Here is a 27,663-nt window from a genome sequence, read left to right on the forward strand (position 1 = left end):
CGCGCGTTTGCTCGGCTGTGCCCAGCTCCGAGACCAGAGCCGCCCTCCAGGTGCTCTTGCGTTTGAACGTGCTGGTTTCAGTGGGGACATTGGCCATGTAGTTCTGAGGTGTGTTAGAGCAGGAAACGCTCCAGGAAAGCTCCTTTAAAAGACATCTTAAATTGCAAGAAAAGGGGATTCTTGTTTGTTTTCTTTTCCAAGGTTGTGGCGGCCCCAGTAAAGGCATTCGAGAGAAACCTCGTATGCTGCAATAAAACAGGGGAATAAATTTAGCTTTTAGGAGGTAGGTAGTGAGACAAGTAGACCTTTTGGATCCTTTCTAATGCAGATAAATACATCAGGAAATTCACTTTAGATAATGCAAACAATACTTTCTTGGGAGGGAAGGTAGTGATGTTTTTCTACCATGAAAGAACAAAAAACAAGGTCATACAAACAGGGAGTATAAAGACATTTACTGTAAGTACTTGTTGTGTACACAGGCCTATACGATGTACTGTTTTGTGCTCACGACTTTGCATGTTGGTTTGCTGATATCGAGACCATACAGAAGTTACATTTTTGGACCATACTAAAACTTTGGTACTATGGCAGACAACTGGATAACGATCATGAGTGAATTAAATTCTGTCATAAAGTTTAAATATATATAAAATGGAGCTCAACTTTAAGGAAATTGCCTGCAATGGTTAATTTTTAAACTGACACATTTTCAGATGAAAAATTACGCTTATTTTGTACAGAATTCTGTAAAACACACAAATCTGTTGTACGTAATGAGTAACAGTTTTCAAAGCTATAATTCTTCAGCTTTGTCAAAGTGTTTTTGTTTTTTTGTTTGTTTTTTGGGTTTTTTTTTTCTTTCCAGGAATCTGGATTATCATGTTATAACCTGAAATATCTCACCAGGATAACAGTGCCCTTTCTTTTTGTACATATTGATTGGAAATTTCTTTACTGTTACGTGGACACTTTCTATGTTAGTTTTGATGCATAATACTTTGAATCCTTTTTATACAAACTAGAATGTATGTGTAAGAATTACTGTCACTGCAATGTAGTAACTACAAACTTATTTTTAAATAAATAGAAAACATGTTTTTCTAAGCTGTCCAACAGTGTGTTTCCATCTAGTGAATTACTGTGTTGTGGGAAAATTGCCTCTTTGTTCCTTAAAACAGTGTCAAGTCACCTCCTTTTGATTCCTTGTGGATTATGGTTTTTCCTGGTACATTAGGTGGCAATAGACAAAATTGCAGCCAGCACGCTCTGAGAGATGACAAGTCGCTGCTTTGTGGGGTTTTCCATGACAAGCTGTGGCTGTGGAAGCAACGGGAAGGCCTTGGCGCAGCGGTGGGGCGCAGCGCAACCGGGCCTTGCCGCTCAGCACGGGCCCGTGCTGCTCGCTGACCTCGCAACGGGAAATGTCTGCAGAGCTGAGCCCGAGAGGGCCCCTGGCTCCCTGCACGCAGGGGTACTGGTTTCCCGCTCAGTAGTCCTGAGAGGGTGATGGGAAACTCCACAAAGGATGTGTTTTTCAAAGGACAGAGGTTTTTTGTTTGTATATACTTGCATTTTTCTGCTCTCTGATGCAAAAGGAAATATTTGACATTCTGAATACCACAGCCCATGCACTGGTTGTTGCAGCAGATGATCTTTTTTCTCCCTCTGCCTGACATCACAGATCAGTGACGGCAGAAGGAACCACCGCGAAGCGAGTCGATCCAGGCTTCGGTGCTGCCGCGCGCTGCGGTCAGGGAGGGTCGTAGCGCGGTAGCGTCCCCTGTGAGACCTGTGCTGCTCATGGGTCTGCGGTGTGGCCGACGGCAAACAGGCTTGTTTTAGCTTGTGAGAAAAACCTATCGAGCACCTGTGTCTTATTAAGAGAGGTGTTCTGCTTTGAGAGGCACTTCTGAAATGAAGCCGCCTCCTCCCGTGTTTCCATTAAGGATTGAAAATGATGCCTTCTTGGATGCTCATCCTTGGTGGTACAAAGTCCTGCTAACAGCAGTCCATGTCTCCAAAAAGAAATCACACTGGATCCAACAGCTGGTTTTGCTTTTGCTACCACAAATAGGCTAAATCGTTTGTGATTTTTTTTGAAGGCTCTGCTGAGGAGAGCACTTGTGATGATCCTGTGATGTCTCCAGTTTTCGTATATCAAAGATCTTTCTTTGGTATGACTGTCCTGAATCGACTTTAAACTACAGCCGTGTCCCGCTTCACTGTGGTGGGTGAAATGGAGAGTTGTCCCTGCGGGGCAGGTGTCTTTCCGAGTCCTGCAGGGGTTATTTCACTTCTGGTAGTGATCAAGATTTTATACAGGATTAGGAGCTACCATGAAACATTGCTATCTGAGAGCCTGAACATGCCTCCTGCGCCAGCATTAATTCTTCGCTGCTCTGTTAAATCATCCGCTCCTGTTAAACCGTAACTCTCATCAAGTAAAGAAAATTATTTACAATCATTGAACCTGACCGTTTTGTTTTAAAAATCTGAAAGTTCTTGCTCAAAACCAATGTTTGTTCTTGCTCTGGCAATTGATCTGAACTTTTCAAAAGAGAATATTTGCCTTTTTCGTGAGGATAATTCAGCAAAATGAAATGCCTTTCAAAATTAATCGGTGTTTCTATTTGAAGAGTATATATAAAGGAAGTGCTGAGAAAACTAAAAACTGTGAGCAATATAGAAGGTGACTGTAATTTAAATAGTGTATAATTAACTTACTATTCAGGAAATCAGTATACAAGATATATATATCAAACTAACGTGGACAGGAAACACTCGGGTTAATTTTTTTTTTAGCTCAAAGAGAAGTCTTGTCTGACAGGTCTGTACAGCTTGGTGATTCTTATGATGATTCTCCCACTTAATTCCATCAGCATGTAGAGATGTAGGGTGGTCACAGAAAGAACTATTTTATTACTTAAGATTGTGCAAGAATAAAGGAAAAGAAAAACATGATTTGTGCCAACATATTCAAATGCATGTACACTTTATTTTTACACTTTTGACTGTAAACTCTTTAGAGTGGAAAATTTTGTCTTTCATATCTGTACATTTCTGAATCATCAGGATGTTGTGGTCTAGAACTTAAATCCTGGATTTTAAAAGAAAAAAACATGCAAAACTCCATGATTTTGGACACTGGACACTAATAAGGAGTAGCCTGGAGGTGAATAGAAAGGGAAAGAGGCTTAGGTCGCTGTTCAGTCCTTGCCTGCCTTTGACCATTATTCTAGCCTTTTGCATCAAAGCTGACCAGGCTCAGTTGTCGGCTGCTCTCTGGAACATGGGCATTAGATGATACCCCCGTGTACCCAGCGTTGCTTGTCATGGGCAAATCCCAAACCCTGCACTGACGCTGCGGCTCCTCGACCTGTCATGAGACGCCCCTTCCTCCTGTGATGCCTGTTGTGACCATCGTACCCCGCAAGTGCGTCATGCTGGAGCCCCACACAGTCAGGCCACGAACGGCCTCTCAGTCAGACGGATACGGAGGCCTCTCAGTACTCCAGTGAACCAAGCGGAGCTCTGCCTCTTATCCGCACACCCCTGACCCACAGCAGAGCCCCAGTGCTTGGTTTTTCTCTGGCTCTTGCGACATAAGAACCAAGTGCTTGGGGAACCACCCACTTGCAAGCAGAAGCATCTGGCAATGTCTACAAATGTACTCGGTATTTCTGGAAAGTCCCTTATTGTTTCAGAATAAGTTGTTTGAATCACTTGAAGTAGAGGCTTTTGGCCTCCCTGAGTTGGGATTAAGTAGATAGCTAACGTGGCCCTCCACATTTTGCCCACGGGAGCTGTCGGGCCCCTCTGGTTCTTGTAGCCTGAGCGGGAAGGTGCAAGTGCAGCCTTGGTGGCCCTGAAGAACCTACCCACCCTGAGGCTGTATGGAGCAGGAGGGAAACTGGTGCGGAGCACAAGGCATCGGGAAGGGGTTGCATGCACCACATACATACCTTAGGGTGACCAAGACCTAGTTCTCCTGTGAGGATTCCTCTTGGCTTCCAAGGCTCATTTTTCTAAGTACTCAAAATTCCAACCTGGACACCTCAGATATTCAAGTGTTTTACTGAGATTTAAAAATTGTAGCTGAGTTCTAAATTTGAACCAAAAAAAAAAAAAGCAAACCCTAGAACAGAGAAAGAAAGGGAGGGCACAGAGGATGCAGAAGCATTTTTGTCTTAGGGTTGCCAGATGACCAGGTGGCGATCAAAGCAACTGCAGCCTTTTCTGCATCTCTGAATGGTCTCAAGTCCCTAGGACGTTGTCCTGGTGCTCATGTCACAGGCTGTGGCCACTCCGGGGGAAAGATGGCATGCAAATCTGAAAACAAGTTGGGCAAGGAGCATGCATATAAGCTAAATACTGTAAGCTCCCCAGCCCTTTTTTGTCCGTTTTATTTTCGATCGTATGAAGAAATATCAGGATCCCACAGAACCACATGAACACTTTTTCTCAGCCTATCACACAAGAAACAATAAGCAGGAGGCTGCCACGGAGATGAGCCTGCAGTTAATTCCCAGAAACCATAAAATACTGAATTAAGCATTGTACAGAGAGATGAGGGAAGAACTGATGAGGAGGAGGAAGCAAGTGAAATTGGGTTTGAATGCAGCTGAAAAAAAAAAAAAAAAAAAAAGAGGTAGATGGGTTCTGGGATACAGTGAAGGTCCTGTTTTGTTGTGTACATATGGCCTTCTAGCTAAGGAAGCGCGTGACCAAAGAGATGCACTCGCTAAGACCATAGACCGTGCTCAGCAGAGTGGCACTTCAATGAGCAAGAAGGGACTTTTTATACCCTACTGGGACAAAAAGGGGAAGACCGGCAGCTGTATGCACAGGAACCGGCTGCAGAAAAGCTGAAGGACAGGCAAATGAGGCTTCTGCCTTGTGTGACTGCAACCTAGTAAACTGTCACAGTTTGGGGACACAGCTGAGGCCCCCAGGCCCACTGTTATCTGCAAAACCCACTGGATTAGTTATATTTTAAGAAAGTGTTTTTCTTAGGTTACATTTGTATTTCTAGTCTAGGTAAATAGTTACGTGACTTGTTAACTGGGCATACCGGCCATGTTCAAGAGTTTCAAATATACACCCAACCAGAACCTTAAAGCTGTAGACACCCATGTTCCCACATGATGTACTTTCTACCACCACTGTCTTGAAATTGCTCCTGTAATTTTTGCAAGCCCTGCATCTTCTTCTTCCAGTCTTAGCATTCACAATAGAGCCTGTGCCTCGAACAAGAAAGGGCTCTGGGGAACACGTGTCAAGTGGTAACTCAAGCAGTGGAGAAGAAGAAGAGGTGGTGCCATTTCCAGACATTTTTCCTTTGCTTCCTACAAAGCCGTGGTACAGGAAGTGCCTCTCCACACTAGAAAAATGGATTATTCCTGTACTCCGACACGCTGAATGTGTAGGCTGCTTGTTTTTCTGAATTGGCTTTCGTAGGCCCCAGGTTGAAAACCTCTGCCCCAGACATCTCAGTGCAACCCAAGCAAGAGAAAGGCCAAGCTGTTGTGGCTCCACCTGAAAGACGAAGCCAGCACAGCAGAGCTTGTGGAAAAGCTGCCTTGAAGCTAGATGGAAAGGACACAACATATAGCAAAAGAAGAGGGTTCGAAGGGATTTTGAGGGAACTGTGTCGTAAGAGAGGATGGTGTTGGAGAAGGCTAGTTAGTGTTTCAGTATTACAGTCTGTAAGGCCAGGGTGCTTCAATATGCTTTGGTCCATGCTGTGCAGTAAAATACTCCAATTCCATACAGTGTTTTAATCTTGTCTGCACAAGAACGCCAAGGTATTGTCATAACTGGGAAAACACTAATCCTGACTGTTTCAGTCATAACCTGAATTTCACTCATTTCTTCCCTCCAATGCAGTAGAAGACCCTGCACTATTTTCCCTCCCTGACCGTAGGAGAGCCACAGTTACTCTACTTAGAACAGTACTTATGCTGTACATGCTACATGAAACAGAGTGCAAAGAAGGTATTTAAAACCTGTATTATAAAATGGTGTAGTTCCTGCATTTCTGCATTCCCGCATTTTCCAAATTATTTCTGAGCATACTTCCAGCATACCCCTTCAAGGAAAAGCGCTTCCTATGGGTTTTACTGTTTTTTTTTTTTTTTTTTTTTTTTGGAGGGGGGGGAGAGAGTGTAAATATTGAAAAATTACGTACAAAACAATGAAAATTAAGCTACTTTAATGAATTACATACAGCTTAATAACATTTTTCTTGGGTTTTGTGGTACTAAGAAGAGGCTGGTTACTCTGTGGTTACTGCTGAATTTTCCTCATTGTCTCTAATTTCCCTGCGTCATGCTAGAGTTTGAGTCTATCTTCCCGTTGTTTGCTCCCCTTCTGATTCTGGTATCATCAGCAAATACTATCATCACAGTTGAATTTACACCAAAAAGAGAAATGGCTGATGAAGAGGCAACTCAACAGGCACAGGCCTGTGGGGGGCTCAGTGCGAAGTTCGTCACAGGCACTGTCAAAAATGGAGGCTTTTGTTTCAGCTGTGCATCCATCCATCTGGGACAAGGTCAGCCTCGTGCACCGCCAGGAAGTGCTCTGGTAACCACCATAACCTGCACATTGGAGCTTGCTGTAACACTGAGTTAGACGTTTAGGTTAAGCCACCCTTTTACATAGAATTTATATGGTTTCCTTTTCCTTCTAGTCATGGCTGGTTAAAGACACTGTTTTTTGTTGTTGTTGTTGCTGTTTTTATTTTACACAGAAAATACTTAAAATTCCCTTTAGCTCGAACGCACAAGGGAACACACAATAAATATATTGATTTAAAATCAATCAAAAAAAATATACTTTTTCTTTAGAAAGTCCTTAAAAATGGTAAGTGCAGAAAGTCTCCTGAGGTTTTCTTGCTTTTTTAGAGCTAGCAACCAAGACCTGGTCTATCCTAGATGATTTTGCAAGTGATAGGAGAATCAGCACATTTCTAATGCAAAGGTGTTTCAAGTCTAAGACCATTTGATATATCACCATTGTAAAATTTGCCTGTAAAGCCCAAGGCAGAACACCAGAGGCAGGCCGGACTGGCCTCTTCCGAAAGGCACAGAGGACTGTGTGTGTTTCGCTTTTGTTCTTCCTCAGGACCAGCAGAACATGAATTCTGAGGTGCAGCCCCGCCAGGACGCGCGGGAGGGCCCGCGCCGCGGTGACCCGGCGACGCAGGAGGCACAAGGGCTGCGCCCGCCCTTCCGTCTGCGGCACAAGAGGGCCCTCCCCCCGCGCCAACGGTCGCCAACGGTCGCCACCTGCCGCGAGGCCCCTTCTGCGCCCGCCTCCAACTGCGGACAGCAGCGGGGCGGGGAGGGGGGGTTGGAGATGCCGATATTTGTTTGTTTATTTATTTATTTTCCCAGCACCACCGTGGCTTCCTCCTCACTGTGTTTGTGCCAGAGCAGGAGCTGGTGGTGCTGAGGAGGCGCGCGAGGACGGCGGCTGCGGGGTCTCCTCGTGGTAGGCGGCATCACTAGGCACTGTGGGCAGCTGGGAGGACGAGGCGGGCAATCTCTTTCTGACAGGATTTTATTTTTATTTTATTTTATTTTATTTTATTTTATTTTATTTTATTTTATTTTATTTTATTTTATTTTATTTTATTTTATTTTATTTTATTTTATTTTTTATTATTTTTCCCAGCTATTTTGGGAATATGTGGTGGCTTTAGCCCGTGGTACCTTAACGGCTCTGCCCTTGCTCCCATCTTGGCAGAGCTCAGCAAGCAGGTACAGGGGCCACACAAACACGGTTAACGTCTAACATGAGGAGGCTGCCTTGCTCTGCTGTTGTCTCTGAAGAGGGTGATGCAGAACTGAAAAATCTAGCTGCTGCCAACCGCCCATCACAGATGTTTCTGAGGTCTAGTGCCGCATTAGTGCCGCATTCTCCAGGCATCTTTCAGACCTATTTTTTGTGGTTCTGACTACTTTGCTAGGTGTTTTTTTAATCAATCCTAACTTCCCATGTGCATAGTTCACTTCTGTACTACAATAACCTAAAGTTTTTTAAAATGAAGTAAACTAGAACAGCAGAAACTGAAATGGAAGCAACTGGCACATGCTTGCAGTGTGAGCGCTCTGCTAGCAAGTATATGGCAGAAGCTTTAAGAGCTGCTATTGGGAGTTAATGACTCGGAAAGCAGACCACATTATACTATATAGTAACTTTATGAAGGTTGTGGGAAAACCTAAAGAGTCTGAGGATGCTTGTGGAAAAGGTACATTTCTCTCTAATTTCAGCAAGTCCTAGTTCTAATTTGAAAAAGTCTCATAGATATCAAAAGACAGCAAATGCGCTCTTGATCTGAAGAGGAATCCTAATTTGATGGCGGGGGGGCAGAAATTGCTATTAATGATTTAATGCACTGATAAAGCGTGCAAGTGCCTATGGAATAAATGGTGCTGTCAAATCCTTTCTTGTATAGTGATGCGAGTGTCATGCACGTTATTACTGTCTTGGTACAGTGCCATCCATGTTCTCATTCTCGATGGAAAAACATCCTTTACTTCTGCTGTATATACAATAATCACTGTGTCTAAAGAGGTTTCTCCGGAGGCCGTTGAACTGATATGTCAGATGTGTTTAATGCACTTAATTATTTGATAATGAAGCACTATGATTTTTTGTTCAGGAAGAGCTGCTTTTTATTGCAAATCAGGCAATCATACAACTTCTTGTCATATTTTTTTTCTTGTATTCCCAGATTAAAGAGATTTCTAGGCACGACTTAAATAGTTTTTTTTATTATTATTATTTCATTGTCTTGTGAAGCTGTCTGCTTTTGATAGCCTTCAGTTAGCTTTTATAAATGCCTCAAAATCCTAACAACGCAGTCAGATCTAATTTGAACATGATCTGTATGTAACTGAAAAGTATATGTGCGTTCTGTGCATCTTCAATAAACCCGAAGAAAACTTTTAGGCACTTTCTTTTTTTAAAACTTTTTCCGCCTGCCCTTTCCCTCATTCGCAGGCGGAGCAGCGGGGTGCCTGTGCGGAGCTTCCCGTGGGAATGGCTCCGGTGGGCGCAGCGGCGCTCCTGCAGCTCGGCGTGCTGCTCTCCGCGCTTCCTACGCAGTATTTCATATCCCAGTGGTACGGAGCGGACTCTGTGCAGCGCATCCAGACAATGGAAAGGTTGTAGGTCTCCTTCCCTACTGTAGTTATTTAGAAAAGGATTCTCTTCTTATCCCAAATTATACTTTGCCTTGGAAAGTAGGAGTGTGGGTGGGAGATGCTCCAAAACAACATTCAAATCATACCTCAGACATTACCGGGGCTTAATGGGAGCTGATTTATTTTTTTAAAGAAAGACGTCTGTCAACATTTGAATAACAGCCATGTTTTCTTCATATAAAAATTCAGTATAATCTGCATAACTAAATCTCATTTTGGTTTTGGTGAGTCTAGTATATGTTACCAGGATTCAATCTCTTTCTTTAAAAGTTGAGAAGTGTTTTATTAATAAGACCTTTCTAACTTTCCATTGCCTTTAGACACTTACTATGAAACAGATATTTTAGAACAGTGTGAGTCAGTGCAGAGCGTAATCAACAAAAATTCTTTCATTCAGAATTGCTTAAGGCAATCGTAAGGAGAGAATTAAGTAAACAGTGGCATCTTGTTTACTAATTAAGAAGCTATTTAGATAGGATCACACCCATCTGTGTCCAAATATAAAGAGAATGCTGCATCAGATTCAAGTAACAGTTGAAACAACAGAATGAATACTGCTCTGAGACTCTAGCAATTCCTGTGGTGGAAATACAGATAGAAAACAGCCTAGTCATGAAAAAAGGCATTTTCCAAAATCAGATACAGCTTACTGATACAAGTAATGATTGAAAGGATATAATTGTTAGAGACTTATATTTCCCTTACGCTACATAAGCAAAGCCTTAAAATTCAAATACACGTATTTATATATTTTATATTTTAAAGAATAATTGTCTGGTGGAGCAGCTTCACAAAATCTTTTTTGAGCCTGGATGCGTGGACAGATCATTTAAAGCTCTGGCTATCAAAGACAAGGTAGGATGTTACATTCTTATTGTCTATATTTAAGTCTAATTGAAAAAGAGAACAATTTTGAAACAGTGTTTTCAGGATAAGGCATGTGACAAAGGGGAAATGTCTTTCATTCCCCTGTTGAGACTGACTTGAGATTTTGTACCTTTTGCCTAGTTTACATTTTTGATTCTGTTAAAGGGTATTTGTCAGCCTTAAGCATTCCTACAGACTTGAGCTAAACCAAGATCTAAAAAAATCCTTTTTATTTTATATTCCCCAAAAGGGGTATTTCTGTAAAACTGCCATTCTGTTCAGTTTCAAATTATAGCGAATTTTGTATCAAGTGTTTTGCAGTATTGCTTTACTCAAAATAATCTGAAGACTGATTATCCTAAAACTCAGTTTCTAAAAACTTGTTTGAACATTGGTTCATTTTAGGAACTGGTACTATGGAGAAAAGAAAATTGAAAACGGAGAAAATGAAGAAACAGCGCATTCTTATTTTGCAGGTACTGCAGTCTTGCTTTGATTTTTGCTTGTGATATTGTATTCTAATGGGTGTGCATCTATACTTGCCTTATAACTGATGCTTTTTTTTTCCCCTTCTCTCCAAACATTGCTCATTTCACAAAAGAAAACATTTTCCTTCTGTGTTGTGCAATAGTGTCAACATGGTAAACCACCCTCTAAGTGTATGTCTGTTTTACTGGATAGGTCTGGATGTGCCTGTTACGAACTGACACATGAAAAAACAGTGCTATACTTTTCCTTTTATTTAATAACCCTTCCTTAGGGGATGCTGCTTTGTCAAGTCCTGTAATAACATTGGGAGGGGAAAAGGAGAGAGGAAGAGAACAGCATCTCTTACTTACTTCACCATGTCATTGAACTGCCAGCTCTGTTGCTCTGTTGCCCTGGAAGTCAGAGGAAGTCTGTTTAAATGTCCAGCATACTAAATCAAAGGCTTTTCCTTGCTAAGACCTTTTCTTTCTTAAACTAGAATCAACTTACGTTCGCAGTCCAAAGCCTGAATCAGTACGGTTCAGCGTGGGACAGGTAATAATTCATAAAAGACTTGGCTACTCAGGAGTCATTGTTGGATGGGATGTAAAAGCGAAAGCTCCAGCAGAATGGCTACAAAACAAATACCCTCCAGCAAAACAGGTTTGAATGTATTAAATTCTTGTTTTATTAATACAGTACACAGAATAACTCAGGTAAGAAAAAAAAAAAAATTTTCCATTAGGTTACCACAAAGTTTGTCTCTGTTTCTGAGGTTTGTTTTTGTTTTCTTTCTTTCTTCTTTTTTTTTTTTTTTTTTTTTTTTTTTTTTTTTGAGTCCTCTGTCACCTGTGCAGCTGAGGGAAACTGCTGCCTATTCCACTTGGTCACCACAGTAGAGCCTTGTTGTTGCAGCACTTATTGGTTGAACCTCACTGGCCTGGCATGTCTCTTGAAATAAAATTACTCACTTTTCATACAGAGCATTGCATTTACTTAAAGCAGTTTCTTGTGCTGTGCTATTCAAATTAAGAAGCATTTAAATCCTGTAAATCTGATGGGTAAATGCAAGTAGCAGTATCTTCAGTGCACCTAAGAAATACAAGTGAGCTCTCATGCACAATCAATCAGTTTCAGTTTAAAAGCTATGTGTTGGAAGAGCTGGACTCTGGAAATGTAGGTTTATTTAACAACATGTTTTTGTTAGAATTCTTGAAGCTTTTGAAATTATCTGGCCTGAGTCCTTGGTTTATTTAAAAAAAAAAAAAACTTATGTTGACAGTGTTGCTCTGATAATAGAGTGGGTTGGTTGCTCACATGTTACAAATTGGCAGGGAGGCCAGAGGGGCCAGAAAATGAGAAAAGAAATTCTGCCTGTAGAAGACAGCTGGGGTTCAACTGGGAACAGACGTTCTGGCCTGTGTGGTGTCTTCTGTTCCTTCCCTGTTGTAATTTTATCCACTCATTGCTCATCCTTGACTTCTAAAATACCTGCACTGGGATTTCCCCCACCTTCTCTCTATTGCTGTCAGATACTCCCCACCAGGTATGCCGATTCTTTCTACATACCTTGCTTAGTTCTGTTCTTTCAGCGACTTTGTGCTCATCTTTATGATTTTAATTTCAAGTGATGACGCATGTGGTTTCGTATCTTTTTTTTTTCTTTTTTTTTTTTTTTAACTAGCTTCTGCATCATCATATTACATGTATCAGCTCCACAAAATCGCTTTGGACCATATGAGTCAACTAATGAGCTTGATCCTTGCCAATCCCCTCCAGCCATTACCCATGCTTCGAGCTCCACCTTCTCCCAGCACCACTGCTTGCCTGGGCTTCTAGTTCATTAACACGTCGCTGCGCAGAGGCCTCCGCCTGCGGCGCTGGCCAGCACTGCCTGCCTGCTTCCTTGGCTCCCCATTTGTCTGTCTGTTCTCATCCATCGCGGCTGTGTGGGGGTTTGGACTGCGGGTTGCTAGAGGCTGCACTGTTCACGAGTAGCCATCATGCTGGCACCCTGGTCTATCATCAGTCCTGGGGTTTTGGGGCACTGTTACAATATAAAAATAAATAATAGCCATATTTCTCCTTCACGGCTGGAGTTCCCCAAATTATGGCCTGACAGGGACTGGGATTGTCAGAGATATTATTAGGCTCTGTATTTGCCCCCTTTTTGGTCCCTTTCTGTAAAAATTTGCGAAGGTGAAGGGAGGAGGATGACTAATAAATTGTTATGGGAACTACTTACAGAAGGGATATTCTAAGTAATGCTTCTTGTAAGATTTACTGGAAGAAAAGATATTGGCTCTTTAAAGTGTGTTCTAGATAGGCCAAATACAACTTCACAGATCACAGGTTTTATTGTTTTATATTCAATTTTCCAGACCGATGTTGATAAGATTATACATTTATATTTGCCCTACATATTGAAGATTTTTTAGCATTTGTAAATGTACGAACTTACCATATAGTGTAATCTTTAGTCATGATCTCTCCTTGAGATTATTTTTCCTGTATTTTTACAGTATCTAAAAGATACTCCTCACTATCGAATTCTAATTAACAAGGCAAATGAATTTGGCAAATCTACGGCTTACATTCCTGAGGAGGAGATTACAATTATTATGGGATTACAGGTAATATTTCTTTTTTATTTAACTGCAACATGTTTGTTATCCTGCATGTTTGAAAGCTGGCTGACCTCTGACTTCCTAGATGCTAACTATCCATTTAATAAAGGTAGTGAAAAATAGCAGAAAAAAAGCAGATTCATGTATTAGTGCTTTTTCTAATACATATTTTCAGGTGATAAAAGACCAAAGCCAAGTGCTACCCACTTCCAAGTATTTAACTCTCTCTCTCTATTATTCTTCTCTCAGATTTTGGCAATTTGACTTCTATTGTGAACAGGCATGGCCTTTGTTTCAGAATTTCACTGATCCATCAGATTTGAGCAAGTCATTTAATCTCTTACTACTAGGTCTAGCAAAGTATACTGGTTTTGCAATTTTCCTTTGGAAAAAAAAATGCATTTCAAAGAGCTTTGGCTCAGATGCTGCCCAGACTGAATGATATCTCTCTGCTTGACTGCAAAGCTCTGTGGGAGACTAAAATTCTGTTTAGTGTATGATCTCAGCAGCTTTTGCTGTCCAGCTCATGCAAAGTGCACCTGATTCTTAAACCAGTTAGTGCTTACGTCCTGAGAGGAGTCTCGTCCAGGGGACAATCTTCACACATACACACGTGCTGCAGGCAGGCGGCCCTGCTGCAAAGGAACCAGCACTGCAGCAGATGCCTTTTAAATTGGATAGTGGCAGTATCCGAATTCAAACTAACATCAAGCTGTTGAACCATTCATCTCACATGTGAGGAGTTTCAACCTGCCACAGGGAGAATGGAGAATGTTCAAATGGTCATTTTCTGCCTTCCCTCAGAAAGCCCCAATCAAATGTGTCTGCTAGTCTGGCTTGAAGGGTCTCCAACCTTTGTGTGGAAACTGTGCCTCCATTTTGGCCAAATACTGTAATAGAAAATGTGCTAACATGCAGGAACTTGGCAGTGCCATCTCAGATGAATGTCATAGATATTTAAAATCGGGTGTTGACAGCTCACAAAAACATACACTTTTCATTATGTCAGTTGATCACCTTCAGTTACCTTTATAGTTCCATGGGGAGAAACAGATACCTTACCTCAAACATTTACCTCATGAGAAAACCAGCCCTTAAGATGTCAGATCACTTTTCTTAGCTATAGGAGGTTTATTCTCCTCATACAGGATTAGGGGAACTAATAGTAACAAGCTTGCAAAATTAGACCTTTGAAAGTTGGGTGCGATTAATTACAAACTTTATTAGTCATGCCTATACCTCAAGTTCAAAAGAAGGTCTGCAGTTGCCCTTGCTCCTCCTTTCCTACCATCTAATTGATGGTTTACTTTCCCAAAGGGGGTTTGGACTGAAGGGAAGAGAAAAAGCTTGAACTCAGTCTCACCAGTTCCTAAGGGGCAGTTCTAAACAACTCACTGCAAGCTTTTGACAGCATGACACAGCATGTACTATGGATTCCCCTCTGGATTTACACTTTAATGCTGGATATTATGCTACCTATGGCCCTCACTTCACCAATTGCTGCTTTACTCTTCCTGCTGTCTAACTGGAGCAGATAACTGATCCAGCTGAAAAACAGCCACACCAGCACCAAAGAAGTGGAAAGTACTTCACTAAGAAACTGCTGATTTAAAGGCATCAACCCCTGGCTCAATCAAGCACGAGTGATTTTATGAGGCATGTTCAAGATGTGTAGAGTAGCTCAGCAGTTTGAGGAAAGCTCATTTATGCCATAACAACAGTGGCTAAGGCATGTCAAAAATCCTGCTAAAGTGTAGCATGTATTTAACACCAAACAGGAGTTAACCATCACAACTGAGTAACTTAAAATAATCATGAAAGTATCAGTTTTTATGTATTGCTAGTTCTGATGCCTGCTACCCAATTATTTTCTCAGGTACATCACTCTGATATGATAGCCTATTTCAGTGGCTACAATGGATCGAAATACATTATGCAACCATGGTTGAAAAGAATCTATCCTCACGACTGAGGTGTTTGCTGTGTGATGTACATCTGCACAGCACACTTCCTCTTTAAACTGGTGCAAACAGACCTCAGGATAAAATTGATGTAAATTATTTCTTCTGAAGAAATAAAACTGAAATTACGAAGCGTGTCTTTGTCTTATGTTGGACAATCCCTTCCAGCAGAAGTGAATGCACTGCATGTTTAGTGTAGCATGAGCTCAGAACTGGGCTTAGTTTCCTAATTTGGGAGGAAGGTTTTAAATATAGCCAAGCTTCAGGTAGCAGGACCTAAGGTTTTGCATGTCAAGTATCTTGGCCTTTTGACAGGGGGATAGGAATAAGTTAACCAGTTATAAGGAGCTGCCAGAACTAATAGTAACCTTGATTTAAGGGAAGAGAGCTAAAAAAAGGCCAAAGGATATTCAAAAGTTCTGCAGAGAGCTGCAATAAATAAATACTGCAATAATCTGACCACCCTATTTTTACAAAGCATGTGTTGTGATTCCTGTAAATGATTCATGCAAAGGAAGAGTTGAGTGACATGGAACTGTATTAAAGGTAATCCTTTGCACCTGGGTAGGCATGTTAGCTCCCTGCTTTGGCTCATGAACTGCTTTCTTGGTATTCTACCTTAGCCCCACTTGCTGCTAAGAGTAAAGGGGAAAAAAAAAAAAAGTATAGAGAAAACGCGGAGAAAGCATGAAAAGTGTATGAATTAAAACAAGCAAAGAGACAAAATAAAGAGTGCTAGTGAAATCAACTTTGAAAACTTCCAAAGTATTTATGCTCCATGAATGAACATGGTTTTCAGCCTGGCTGAAAAATGACAGCATTTGGACATTTGATCCAAGGTTTCAGTGACACGAATGTTTCTAGAGCAACTTGTTTCTTTTGTTTTCCTTTCCCTTTATCTCAAATACAGCAGATACTCTACAAGAAGCATAAACAGTTGCATTCTGGATTCTTTCCTGCAGAGTCAGTGAAGTGTCAAGCAGGTGACCATCTCTGTGGCCTCCCCATTCTTTTGTTTCTTCTTCTCTTATTAAGAGAGGTTTTCCCAATGACTGGCCAAACAATCGACAGACCTCTTGTGCTTTTCGCCTTGTGTTTCCAACAGCAGCAACACATACTTGACGGCTGAGAGGTGGAAAAGCAGCAATATAACAAGCAGGACCACCAAGTTTTCCTGCCAAGTGGATTTTGTGCAGTGCCTGTGTTTCACGGCCAGGTTAGATGCAAGGCACCTCATCCTCCCCCAGCTTCCCCGTGCAGGAGGCGCGCGAGCACCCGTGCGAGCTGCGGGGAGGCTCAAACGCGGACGCGCCGTGGGCACTGGCACTGTGTGAGGCGCACGGGAGCTCAGCCCGTGCTCCGGGCCCCGCTGCCAGGCCCCGTGCAGCCTCCCTGGCCTCATTTCCAGCTAGACCCCTGCACACAGCTCTGCAGAGCTGCCCGCAGCAGCCAGCTCTGCCCTCGTGGGGAACAAACCTCATTCCTTAAGAAGGCAAAGCCCCATCGAGGATAAGGTCCCCTCTGCCCCCTCCCACAGATTCCACAGAGGAGACAGGAGTTTGAATAATTAACTGCAGAAATATCAAGGCCCCCATAGCATGTTTTGATGCTAAATAAGAACTGAGTGGCTTCTTTCAGAGCTTGTCAGCAGTCAGGACCAGTGGGAATTGGCAAGAGTACTTAGAATTACCAACATCTGGTAACATGTTCATGCATAAATCCAAATGAAAACTAACGTGGCTGATGTAATCTAAAGCTAAAATACTATGACCTAGCTAAGGTTAACAGTTGATAATAATGGCCAGTTGAAATCAGCATGAAAATGGTTTTTATTACATTCTGCTTTTGCATGGGGACACTGTGAAGGAACAAGCTGTATCTTTCTAGGCTGAACAGCATTAATTTATAAAATTACATTTAGAAAAAATGCTGAAATACTTGCATATAAATTTTAATAGGCATCAGGGAAACTATTTGTCCCCATTATAATTAGTATACACAATATACTCCTATCAACTGGTACCTGAGGTTGTAAAATTTGTGGAGTGAGCAGGAACTTACCGAAGGGTGTCTACAGCTTCTGGCGTGTGGTAGAAATGAGGCGCACTGATAGCAACAGAGCTCCCTAGCTTTTCAGTGAGGAGGTTGCAAACATTCTGCATTTTCCCAAAATCACTGAATATAATACAGACCTGTGAGTGAACACAGAGATTAGACAAGTCATTTTTTTTACCCTCTCCTATAATGCACTTGTAATTAAATCATTACAAAGACAATGTATGCACAAACTAAACATACTAGAGTCCTGTATGTAACAAACACAGAGTTGACGAGAATCTTTTTATAAAGAATCTGCCATAGATTTTGCAACAGAAGGATGTTTATAAAATGATTCAAAATTGTGGACTGAGAAGATGCTCTTCTGTGAGGAAGCACAGTATTTTCCATGTGAAACACTCTCTTCGGGGCACATGAGCAGATCCATCCCAATTCCTGTCTTTTTCAGTCAGCCTCAGATTACTAGATGTTAATTATGTAGAAGCTAAAGCAAAATGATATAGAAAACACTATGTATTTTATTTCCAAGCATTAGGTTCTAAAAGCCTAAGCTAGTTAGGTCAGATTAAACTAATCCTTGCCTAGTCCCTGAGGTGGGCTCAGAACCTTGTGTTGGGTGAACAGAGTCACTTCAGGGCCTAGAGAGAACTGGACACTTCAGACTCGGATTAAAAACTGCTTCAGCATTTAGCTGGCTATGGCTTTGGCAATAAGCAGCACTAAACACACACGTTTCAGGAATTTTTCTCCAGAGGAGCAGCGGGTGCTCTCCACAGTGCTACGGACAGACATCACTGTGAGTCCAGGGCCCAGAGCCCCACTGCCTTCCCTGTCAGAAAGGCCCTGCCCCTGACTTCCAGGCCAGGAAGCCTTTCCCTGTGGCAGAGCACCCTAGTCACCACTGAACCAGTGATCAGAGATCCCGGGTCCCAAACTCCTCTTTGGGAGGACCAAATCCTTATTTTCACCTCACAGGAGTGTGCCCTCACCACCACTTCCACCAAGTCAAGCTCCTCTCATTCCATTTCTTTTTGCACACCACTACAGTGTCAACAGGGAGGAAAGAAGAAAGCCATGGCAAAGAAAACTCCACTGCAAGCTCAGGTGAGATACAGGGCATGTTCCCTGTGCAGCCCATGAAACAAGCTAATCCAGTAGAAGCACACAGCAAAAAAATCTGCACACAGCAAAAGTTATTGCACATTAAGTGCTCTGCAGTTACCCCGAGTGTGTTGCCACCTGGCGATAACAGTACACGTGCAGGTTAAGGTAAATATGGACACTGGCAAATATCATAAAGTAACTAACACACAAGCTTGTTCTCTCAACAGCTTGTCTCAGCGCGGAGCACTTCCCCTTGTGCTGGCTATGGTCTGTGCACAGCTCAGTGTTTTCACCTCCACCCACAGAATGTACAATATGGATTTGAATTGCGCTGGAACATGAAACCGGGCCTCGAGTCCTTTCTTCAGTGAGAGCTCTTCCCAGAACTATGAAAAGCGCATATCCTTTTATGCAGTGTTGTGCAAGGAAGTTGTCATAACTGTTATTTTGTGGAAAGCAGAAAGTACAGTCTCACTGCAAGGCCCGCCAGTGTCTCCCAGCCTGCTGTCAGTGTTTATGAGAGTAGTTCCCTCACGGAGGCCAAAGAATCAGCAAACAAAAGCATCGTGGCTCTCAAGCCAGAGCTGGGCTGCTCAGACTGGGCAAGTTCTGGGCACTCAGGAACTTTATTTTTAGCAAGAAGCATGCAGCCAGGAACCCTCAGGGCAGAAAATAACTGCCCTCTGACAGCTGTGATTTCTTTTAAAAATCATAGCTTTCACTTAGATTAGAGCTAGGTACAATAAATTCTACTGAAATTCACAGAGGATATCTTGAACTCTTAATTACGTCTTAATATAATTTATCTGGTAACTTCCTTAATCTTCAAAAAAGTAGAAAAAATGCTAAAGAGAGTTCATAGGATATGACATGACCTTTGAGGTTAGATGTATGACACAAATACAATAGCAAACTCCCTGGTACAGAAGCCAGTTCCAGTTAATCTTCAATTCATTTCTGTTGCTAAAGCAATCAAAGGCACTGGGCACTGGAGCTGAATTGGTTTATGAAGCTCTGCTAACAATCTAGTGCTTAAATACCTGGGGAGGAAAGGAGGAACTGATCTCTGCATAGAGAGCTACCATACTGTTACTTAGACTCACCAGGCAGTCAAAATACCTGTCCTGTGAGCAGATTTTCAAGTTCTAACTCCCAGTTCTAGGCAACTACACAACTTTTGAACAGCCATTACAGCTGACCCACATCACTGACTCACAAACACTTGATCCATGTGGTTAGTTCTTCAAGTTACCATCTTTGTTGTATGAAAATCAATAGCAGGAAAAGGGAGATGATTGGTTAAGTTGCCAGTTAAAGCTGAAGTTGTAAGCCTAGGCTTGTCTGTAACCTACATAACAACTGGATACAGTTTTACTGATTGTTCGAGTGCATCTTATCTAAAAGATCTAGCAATTTCAGCTTTCCTTACAGTACTTTCCTACATTATAAAGTTAAAAATTCAGAATATGACACTCACACATATCATTTAAGCAGCTGAGGACTCATTTTAACTCTAACTTGTCTTCTGCAAATTCTCAATTATTTCCATATTTATTGTTGTTCTTTGGATAAGAATATGCCTTAAAGCAAATGAACAAACAAATCAGAGAGGCTGAGCCCCGCTTTAAGGAACTGTAAGTAGCAGCTCTATAAAACAGCTATCATTTTAGTTTTCAGACTTCCAAATTGACTTCATAAGAATCCGTAAAGTTACTATGTAGCCATTAAAGTTTGATGCACTGAAAAGATTCATTTACTGAAAACACATCATTTCCCTCTGTAAATGTTTCTAGAGCAACATTTACTTTTTGCTGTAGCATGAACATGCAAAACTGCACTCCCCTGGGCCACTTCGGAAGAAAATGGGATTATTTCCATACTTAGCTTTCACACACAGCACTTTTTACCTACAAAATTAAAACAAATTACCTAGGAAAGAATTACCTCTGCTTTAGTGGCAGAGGCTGGTGGCAGAGTCATGCAGAAGAGACCCAGGTCCAGGTGCTGCTGAGATGTGCCTTAAGCAGATCTAGACTGGAGTTGCCACTCCTGTGCCCCATCCACTCTAGTCCTCTGCTCTGCATGACCTCCAGCCCAGGAGCTGAAACGATGCAAAAAATAATCACTCTGGGGGGGAGCTTTCTGAACTAACCTGCCACCTGATAACAAGAGTACAGCTCCTGGCAAAGGGCAGAGGGCAAGAATGGTGTGGGGCAAACAAGGGAGCAGGACAACAGGAAATTCACCTACGTTAGCTTATACAGCCAAAAACCAACAGCCTTAGAGTGCAAAGACACAATATTCCTTTCTATGGCATCACCTAAAATTTAACACACACATATTCATCTGAGAAGAAAACAATCATTTCTGTATTACAGTAGCAGCAAACAAATATTCTGCACAAAACAGTGGGCAGCGACCAAATGTCCCTTTAAGGGGCAACTTTTTCTGGACTATGGCTGCACAGAACAGCCACTCCAGTTGTGATGAAAGACTCTGCACGTTTCCACTAGGCTGCAGTGCAATTTTCCCTTTTGCTAGCAAGAATACCTACCTCTGCTTCCATTTGGTAAGTGTTCTCTAGTCTGCTAAAATCCTCTGTTACAGTCATATTTTCTTCCTAAAACAGAGTACAAGAATATAATTTTAAAAGCCAGAAACCAAGATGTTAGAAATGTATTTACATCACATTCTGTAAAAGTTGGGACAGTTTTGACATATAATTTAGCAACAAAAGTGTGTAATCTTTCTATGAAAGGCTTCAGCTAAAGCTAGATAGATTTCTTGAAGTTTTTTTAAAGCAAATTACACAGTACTTCTATAGCGTAATTTGGGTGCTATTCACTTGAGGAGGAGAAGACTTGGATCTTGCAAGTGCTAGCTCTAAGTTGTGTGTAGCTGTGAGCAACTGCCGGTTCACCTGGTTCACAAACTAGAAGTTTAAATTGTTTTTAGAAAGTTACTGTGGGAAAACTGCTTCAGAGAATCCCTATTTTCATATATTTCTGAAGTGAGGTGATTTAAACAATGAACAAATCATTCTTATTCTAGCAGAACTGTAACCATAAAAGAGGTTATTCTACCACCGACACTTGGCACTAACAGCGCCTGTTTTACTCAGTGTAGGGGCTGCACAGAGCACTAGCAATGAGGATACTGCACTGTTTAACTAGGATACAAAAGAACTCTGGTTACATCTGAATATATGACCACCTTGTTCCTACCGCTGCATTTCTTTCACCAACTTCCCTCTCAGGTTAACACCTTCAAGGAGCAGATCAAGGAAAAATATTTCAGTAAAACAAGGAGTGCAGTTCACAATATAACTGCAAATTTATGATTTAATCTAACACTCAAGAACCTTACGGAAGCAGATACTAAGACTTTCAAATTACTGAATGAACTTTACCTATTAAATTTATGGTGCAGGAAAACATAACATTTGCTTTCAGTGCCGACCTATTTCAAAAGATATTTTGTTTCAGCGTATTTGCTGAGGAGGATTCAAATTTTCAACTTTGCTACATAGCATGAAAAAAGTTTGTAGGAGTGACAATAATCTGTTGTCTAGGACTATTTTCCTTCTGAAGTATTGTATGGAGTTTAGATTCACAATTAGCACCTACAAGAAGTGAGTTGTGAAATTTCAATGTGATGATTGATTGGCAGTGCTCAAAGTCTTATATATTCCATAGCAATTACCAGACTTTAGAATAAATAAAGAACAAAAATTTAGAATAAACATCGAAAAAGCACATTTGTTTCTCCTTGTCTCCATTCCATTATCCCTTTCAAAAAGCTCTTTCTGAACAAATTCTCTTCCAAAGCTTTTTTTTTTTTTTTTTTCTCCTTCTTCCGTTTTCGGGTTGACCCTGTATATTTAAGCACGGTGCCATCTTCTGGTTCTAGGTACTATTGCAATAGCTCTGCAATCAAACTGAAAAAACATTTAGTGTCATCCACTAAAAGCTGCCCTCGCTGCTAATTTTTTATCCACCAGAGTCAACGGTAGCTATAACGTGGTAGTGAAGATAAGTGGAAGAAATAGCTGAAGCTGCAACAACGTTCCCTCTTGTGATACATCTCCCATTTAGTTAGGAGTCTGTTTTATTCTCAAATATGTAGAAAAGTCAGCTCAGTGATGACAATTTCAAATTGGAATTACGGCTTGCACTACAGCAAATGAAAAGCCTTTCCCCCGCCCCCCCCCATCTACAGCTTATATCTACTTTGATATTGTACATGATTATGGCTGAAGAGCTACTTATTTCATTGCAACAGCCACAGAGAAAAAGTTTTCACGGTGCCTTAGGACTAGCTGTGTCAGGTACTCTGCACTTCTGGAACAGTTTCTTTCATTTGCTAAAACTGTGGGGCAAAAATCACATTAGAAATATTACATGAATGTAACATTATTTTTATACGATATCTCAATTACTCTTCCAAACCAATTCAATGTTCTCAACAGAATCACATTTGCACTCTGCTTATTTTTTGAACCACCCGCGAAATACACTATAACTGTTGCAAATAAATAATTAGGTCATTTTATTCGATTTATGAACCCCAAAGGTAAAACCAGAGCTGTGCTGTGTTAGGTACTACATGAAAATGAAAAGTCAGTCAATATCCCATAGAGCTTTTGATACCAAGTCGAGAACTATGCTTTATCTTCCAATTCTCTTTATTTCAGCACAATAAAATCCTAGACCTCTGCTCCTCGCCACCGATGAACACTTTCCTTTTCATGAAACCACCATGTTGACCCTAATTAAACCATTGCAGCTTAAAAGAACAACTACTCTTTCCCCAAAAGAGTAGAGGAAATGTATATATATATATGTAGGTATATATATATATATATATGTATGTGAAAGCACATGCCAAGGAGACAGCCATATGATAGGTTGTGTTCACACTGCGTTATCTGAAGGGAAAACTGCATGTTCTACTCCTGACTTCTGATCTCATGAAAGCTCATGTCCATTCCATAAAAACACAAGACTGGACTCAGTAAGGAAAAACATATATAATGTTTCGTAAATTACAGAATGACAACCAAGTATCTACAGCGATGAGGTTTGATGCTTACGGCCAATTCCAGGGTTCACAGAAGTATATGTAACTGTTACTTTACCAAAGGAAGTAAGCAGATTCATATGCAGCAAATTAAAAATACTTTGGGGATACTTTGGGGATAAGTGGAAGCCTTAAAAAAAAAAAAAAAAAAAAAAAAAAAGGCGGTGATGTCTTATGCCAGTTTCTACGCTTCTTAATCAAGGACATTTTGAAATCAGCTAATGTTATATCTGAGCAAGCAAAAAATTATATTCTTTTCTCATTGACTCTTTGGATGTGAATGCATATCTGTCACTTCCAAACATGGAGGATACTACATATATTCAGGAACATATCCCCAGAGAGACAACCTCTCAGTCAGAGCTGCAGTGGATACAGTTTGTGAGCTCACCTGTGTTCTCTTAAATAACCCTGATTCTGGAGCCTCACTTAACCAGTACAACAAATACCACTGCTGTTTCTGAACAAGGTGCCCAGGGACAATTGTCACCTGCAATAGTTAAAGAAAATGTACATAATCCCCACAACATGCTGAAATAAAACATGTTATAAATTTAAATCAATTTGCTTCTGGAGAAAGAGAAACAGAAATGTTGCTTTTGAACAGCTGGCTTCCCTGTTGATTTTACTTTCCCTGCAGCCCCAAAGATGCTGTGCTCTGAAGTGCTGCACATACTTACAGCCCTCTATAAATAAACGGGACTGTGTGCATCTATTTCTGATTAAAATCCTGTGTAAATACAAATGGCAATCAGGGGCAGCCCTCAGGTTCCTCACAAGCTATAGTGCAAGTTTCTGCTACTACAAACGTTATCCACCTCTGATCTCCCAGATGAGAGCAATAAAAACTAAACGAGTTTGAGAAAATTGTGCTACAGATTAATTAAAAAAATATATGGCCAGACGATTTCTAAAGAGACTTTAGATAAGCTTGAAAGAACTGGACTTGTATGAACTTCATGAAAGAATACTAATTTTTACAGTGTTCTAAAATGGTATTAACTACACATATTGTCAGGAAACCCATTTAAGAAGAAATTGCCAGCAACGCGAGTTGTTAGTCAGAAGAAAAAGCCACGGGGCAAACAAATGCTCTGGTAGAGAACGATTTAAAATGAGATGGAAAAAGCATTCAAAATTACACCGCAGGGAACTGCTCTGAAAAAAGACATCGTGTTGTTCTTCTCGGAGTTTCCTAGAGCTAACACATTGCCAACACTGAGAAACCCAGGACTTAGGCGGCATTTCACAGTCTATCTGGTGAGCGGGAAGAACTAACATTTCCTTTGATAGCATATCTCTTTGATACCATGAAATTATAACTGTAACCACACTGAATGCTCAGTTCTCAAGGCACAGGGACAGCCTCTCCACCCAGGCTGCAGCACCATGTCTTACATGCTCCCATTACCTGACTGAATCTGACTACATATAGCTAAACATAATCACTTATTTGTCTGGATCACACTTTGTTTTGCCATTTTCCCAGTCTGCAGCAGTACTCACAGCGCTCCAAAGCACGCTCATTTATTTAGGCTCCTGCTGACACTTCTTCTGTATCAGCAGCAATGCTGTCGAATGCACTGTGGCAGTTACTCAGATTCACTATGGGCTAAATACCCGCAAGCACCTTTCCAGTCTTGCCATAGTTTGAAGAGTTGTTTAATTGCAGGTAAAAAGAACACAGCTCATGGCCTGATAACTCCCTACATTGGCTTGGATGGTTATAAAGCTCACTACTTTCTCTGCTAATAGAATTAATATAACAGAATTCACTCATTTCCCCTGTTCCTTCCCCAAACACAGCTTTATCCTCCCGTTAACTCATGGAATAGAAGCCAAAGGCAGCCAAGGTCTAATGCCCCCCTCCAAATGTTCCTGGAGGCAGCCTGCCTGACATTTTCCTGGCCAAGGCTCGGGTGATGCGAGATGCACCCAGCGGCGCCCGAGCAGCCCCGCAGGAGAAGGGCCGCCCTCGGGGCCCTGCCCGGGCCCGCAGCCCCTGCCGCCCTGGCCGCGAGGCGACCCCCAGCCGCGCTGTCTCTCACCGCCACGCCGCGCTGGCGGGCGCTCTGCGCGATGTACTCGAGCCGCCGCGCCACGCTGCCCCGCGCCGCCGCCGCCGCCGCCTTGCGGCTGCTCAGCCGCACGCGCACCCGCGCCCGGTCCGGGCCGGCGCTCAGCTCCGCGCTGCCGCTCACGTGAACCTCCCGCGGGCCCGCGCCGGGGCCGGGATCGCCGCCGCGCTCCGGAGCCGCCGGGGCCGGGCCCAGCTGCGCGAAGACGCGGGCGGGAGGCGGCGCCATCGCGCTAGGCCTCACATCTCCTCCCGGCACCATGGCAACCAACGCCGGCCGCCCACTGCACCGTGGGAAGCGGGCACGTGACCCTACGTCACCACGACAGCCACCGCGGCGCCGCGCCTTTCCGCCATGACAGCTACCGAGGCGGAAGTGCCCGCGCCCGCCTGCCTCGGGGAGCTCCGCCATGATGTGCCGAGGGTTCTCGTCCGTTGAAGCAGGGAGGGAGCCGTTGGGGAGGCCACGTACTCAAAGGAAAAGTCAACCTGTATTTTCCACGTTTTTTTTTTTTCCAGAATATTGTTTCCATTCTCGGAGATACCCAAAGCCCGAGTAGACTCAGAGCAGTCAGCTCTTTGGCTTTGCTTTGAGCAGGGGAGGGTTGAGCTAGGCAACCTCCAGAGTCTTCTTCCAAGCTGTGGAAAAACATCCACTAAACACTTGGAACAGGATGTGTAGTTTGACCTTACAGGCTTATTTTTGTGTAGGGTATCTGTATCTTGGCTTGTGTTTGTGTAATGTAGTTGTCAAAAAAGGAAAATACATGTTAAAATCATGACTGTGAGGAACACTCAATCAGCTAAACCCAAGGTTTCATGCCTGTGAATATTGGTCTGTATGTCTGTTCTTTTTGATACTAAAATATCTGGAAGGGTGAGAGGTGGGTGAATTGTCATTACTGTTTTAATTGATCCCGCATAAATTTGGGAAAGAGATGGAAAACTGACAATATTTTGTGTTTATGTAGGGTTTTTTAACCTCCAGAATGCACATTGCAAACATTTAAGAGTTTGCTTAGTATGACACAGATAAATATTGTTATACTTAGGACACACAAAGACATCAAGATCGGATTTTACAAGTCAGAGACAGATTTTTTGAAAGTAGTGAGGATGAGAAATATTCAGGGAGCCAAAGTCCTCTCTCTTTTCCCCCCGCATTAACTCCCCCTAGAGTGTGCTCAATGTCTTGTCATAGATTCTGTACAGAACTCCTTTCTCACTGTTAAAACCAGCCTTAAGCAACCTTAAGTCTTGTGTGCCTCGTGATATTTGGAGTTTTCTGCCGGGGCAGATGCGAATGAGTTTTTCTCTCTATAGCTGCTGAACACCTACCACTTAATAGATTGTATCCACTAGGTGTTCATTACCTCTGGAGACGACTCTCCATGATTCCCAGCATGAAAGAAAAAGAAGTAGGGACACCTGGAACTTGGAATGTAACTGACTTCTTAATTAAAGTTACTACGTGACCAGACAAGGACGGAGCTTGCAACAGAATCCATAAGTACTGATGTCTGATCACTTAAATAAGTTCCAGACAATGCTGACTTCAAGAAGGGAAAAAGAATGTAAAATGAAAATTAATATGGCAGAAATCGGAAATGTATATTCCTAAGAAATAAAATCTTCTGTTAAAAAGGGACTTAAGATGATTTGGAAAGCAGTCTGTCAAAACAGAACTTTTTTTTTTTCATTTAGCTGAGATGTAGTGAATTTACTTACTCAAATATGTAACAGTAGAAATGGGCACACTCTTAAATAGTGAATGCTAGTCATTAAGAAATCATCAGTAAAATGCTGGATAATCTATTAAGCCAAGCTGCATACCATCCAGGTTGTTTTTATGTGGTGAGCACTACTCTCATTTAGCTGCTCATGAAAACTGATTTCCTTATTTTGTCTTTTGTTGACATACAACCTGTATCAGCCAAATCCTTTGGAGTAGCTACGTGCATATATGCAGTGAAATGCCACATATTTTATGCATTTCAAAATTAAATGCTACATCATGCTTAACTTTCTGGGAACACAGTGTATTTACTACAAATGCTGCAAAAAGGTATCATAATTAAAGAGCTTATTTGGATATGTTCTAGAAGATGTTTTCCAAGGCCAGTTATGAAATTACATTACAGGCAAATTAATCTTGGGAAAAATACGTTTCTCTGAAACGCAGTGCAAGTGTTATTAGGTAGTTAACA

General features: G+C 41.9%; 2 protein-coding genes and 1 long non-coding RNA gene across 3 annotated transcripts in view; 1 reads left to right on the top strand and 2 right to left on the bottom strand.

Annotated features, from left to right (window-relative positions):
• Positions 1-27,663, bottom strand: part of LOC148595589 (uncharacterized) — a 569,244-nt gene that overhangs the window by 325,620 nt on the left and 215,961 nt on the right. The window lies entirely within an intron of this gene.
• Positions 9,041-15,149, top strand: LOC104575072 (F-box only protein 21-like). Its single transcript, XM_088520304.1, has 6 exons — positions 9,041-9,176; positions 9,981-10,070; positions 10,488-10,558; positions 11,050-11,213; positions 13,073-13,183; positions 15,054-15,149. The coding sequence occupies exons 1-6, from the start codon at positions 9,052-9,054 to the stop codon at positions 15,147-15,149; spliced, it is 657 nt and encodes a 218-aa protein (XP_088376430.1). The 5' UTR covers positions 9,041-9,051.
• On the bottom strand, positions 15,947-25,716 carry IRAK1BP1 (interleukin 1 receptor associated kinase 1 binding protein 1). The gene is made up of 4 exons (XM_088520303.1): positions 25,428-25,716; positions 20,855-20,920; positions 17,200-17,330; positions 15,947-16,263 (listed from the first exon to the last, which is right to left on the bottom strand). The coding sequence occupies exons 1-4, from the start codon at positions 25,683-25,685 to the stop codon at positions 15,999-16,001; spliced, it is 720 nt and encodes a 239-aa protein (XP_088376429.1). The 5' UTR covers positions 25,686-25,716; the 3' UTR covers positions 15,947-15,998.

The sequence above is a fragment of the Tinamus guttatus genome, unplaced genomic scaffold (assembly GCF_059628265.1).
Source record: "Tinamus guttatus ecotype Peru unplaced genomic scaffold, ASM5962826v1 Tinamus_guttatus_pri_ptg000085l, whole genome shotgun sequence".
NCBI lineage: Eukaryota > Metazoa > Chordata > Aves > Tinamiformes > Tinamidae > Tinamus > Tinamus guttatus.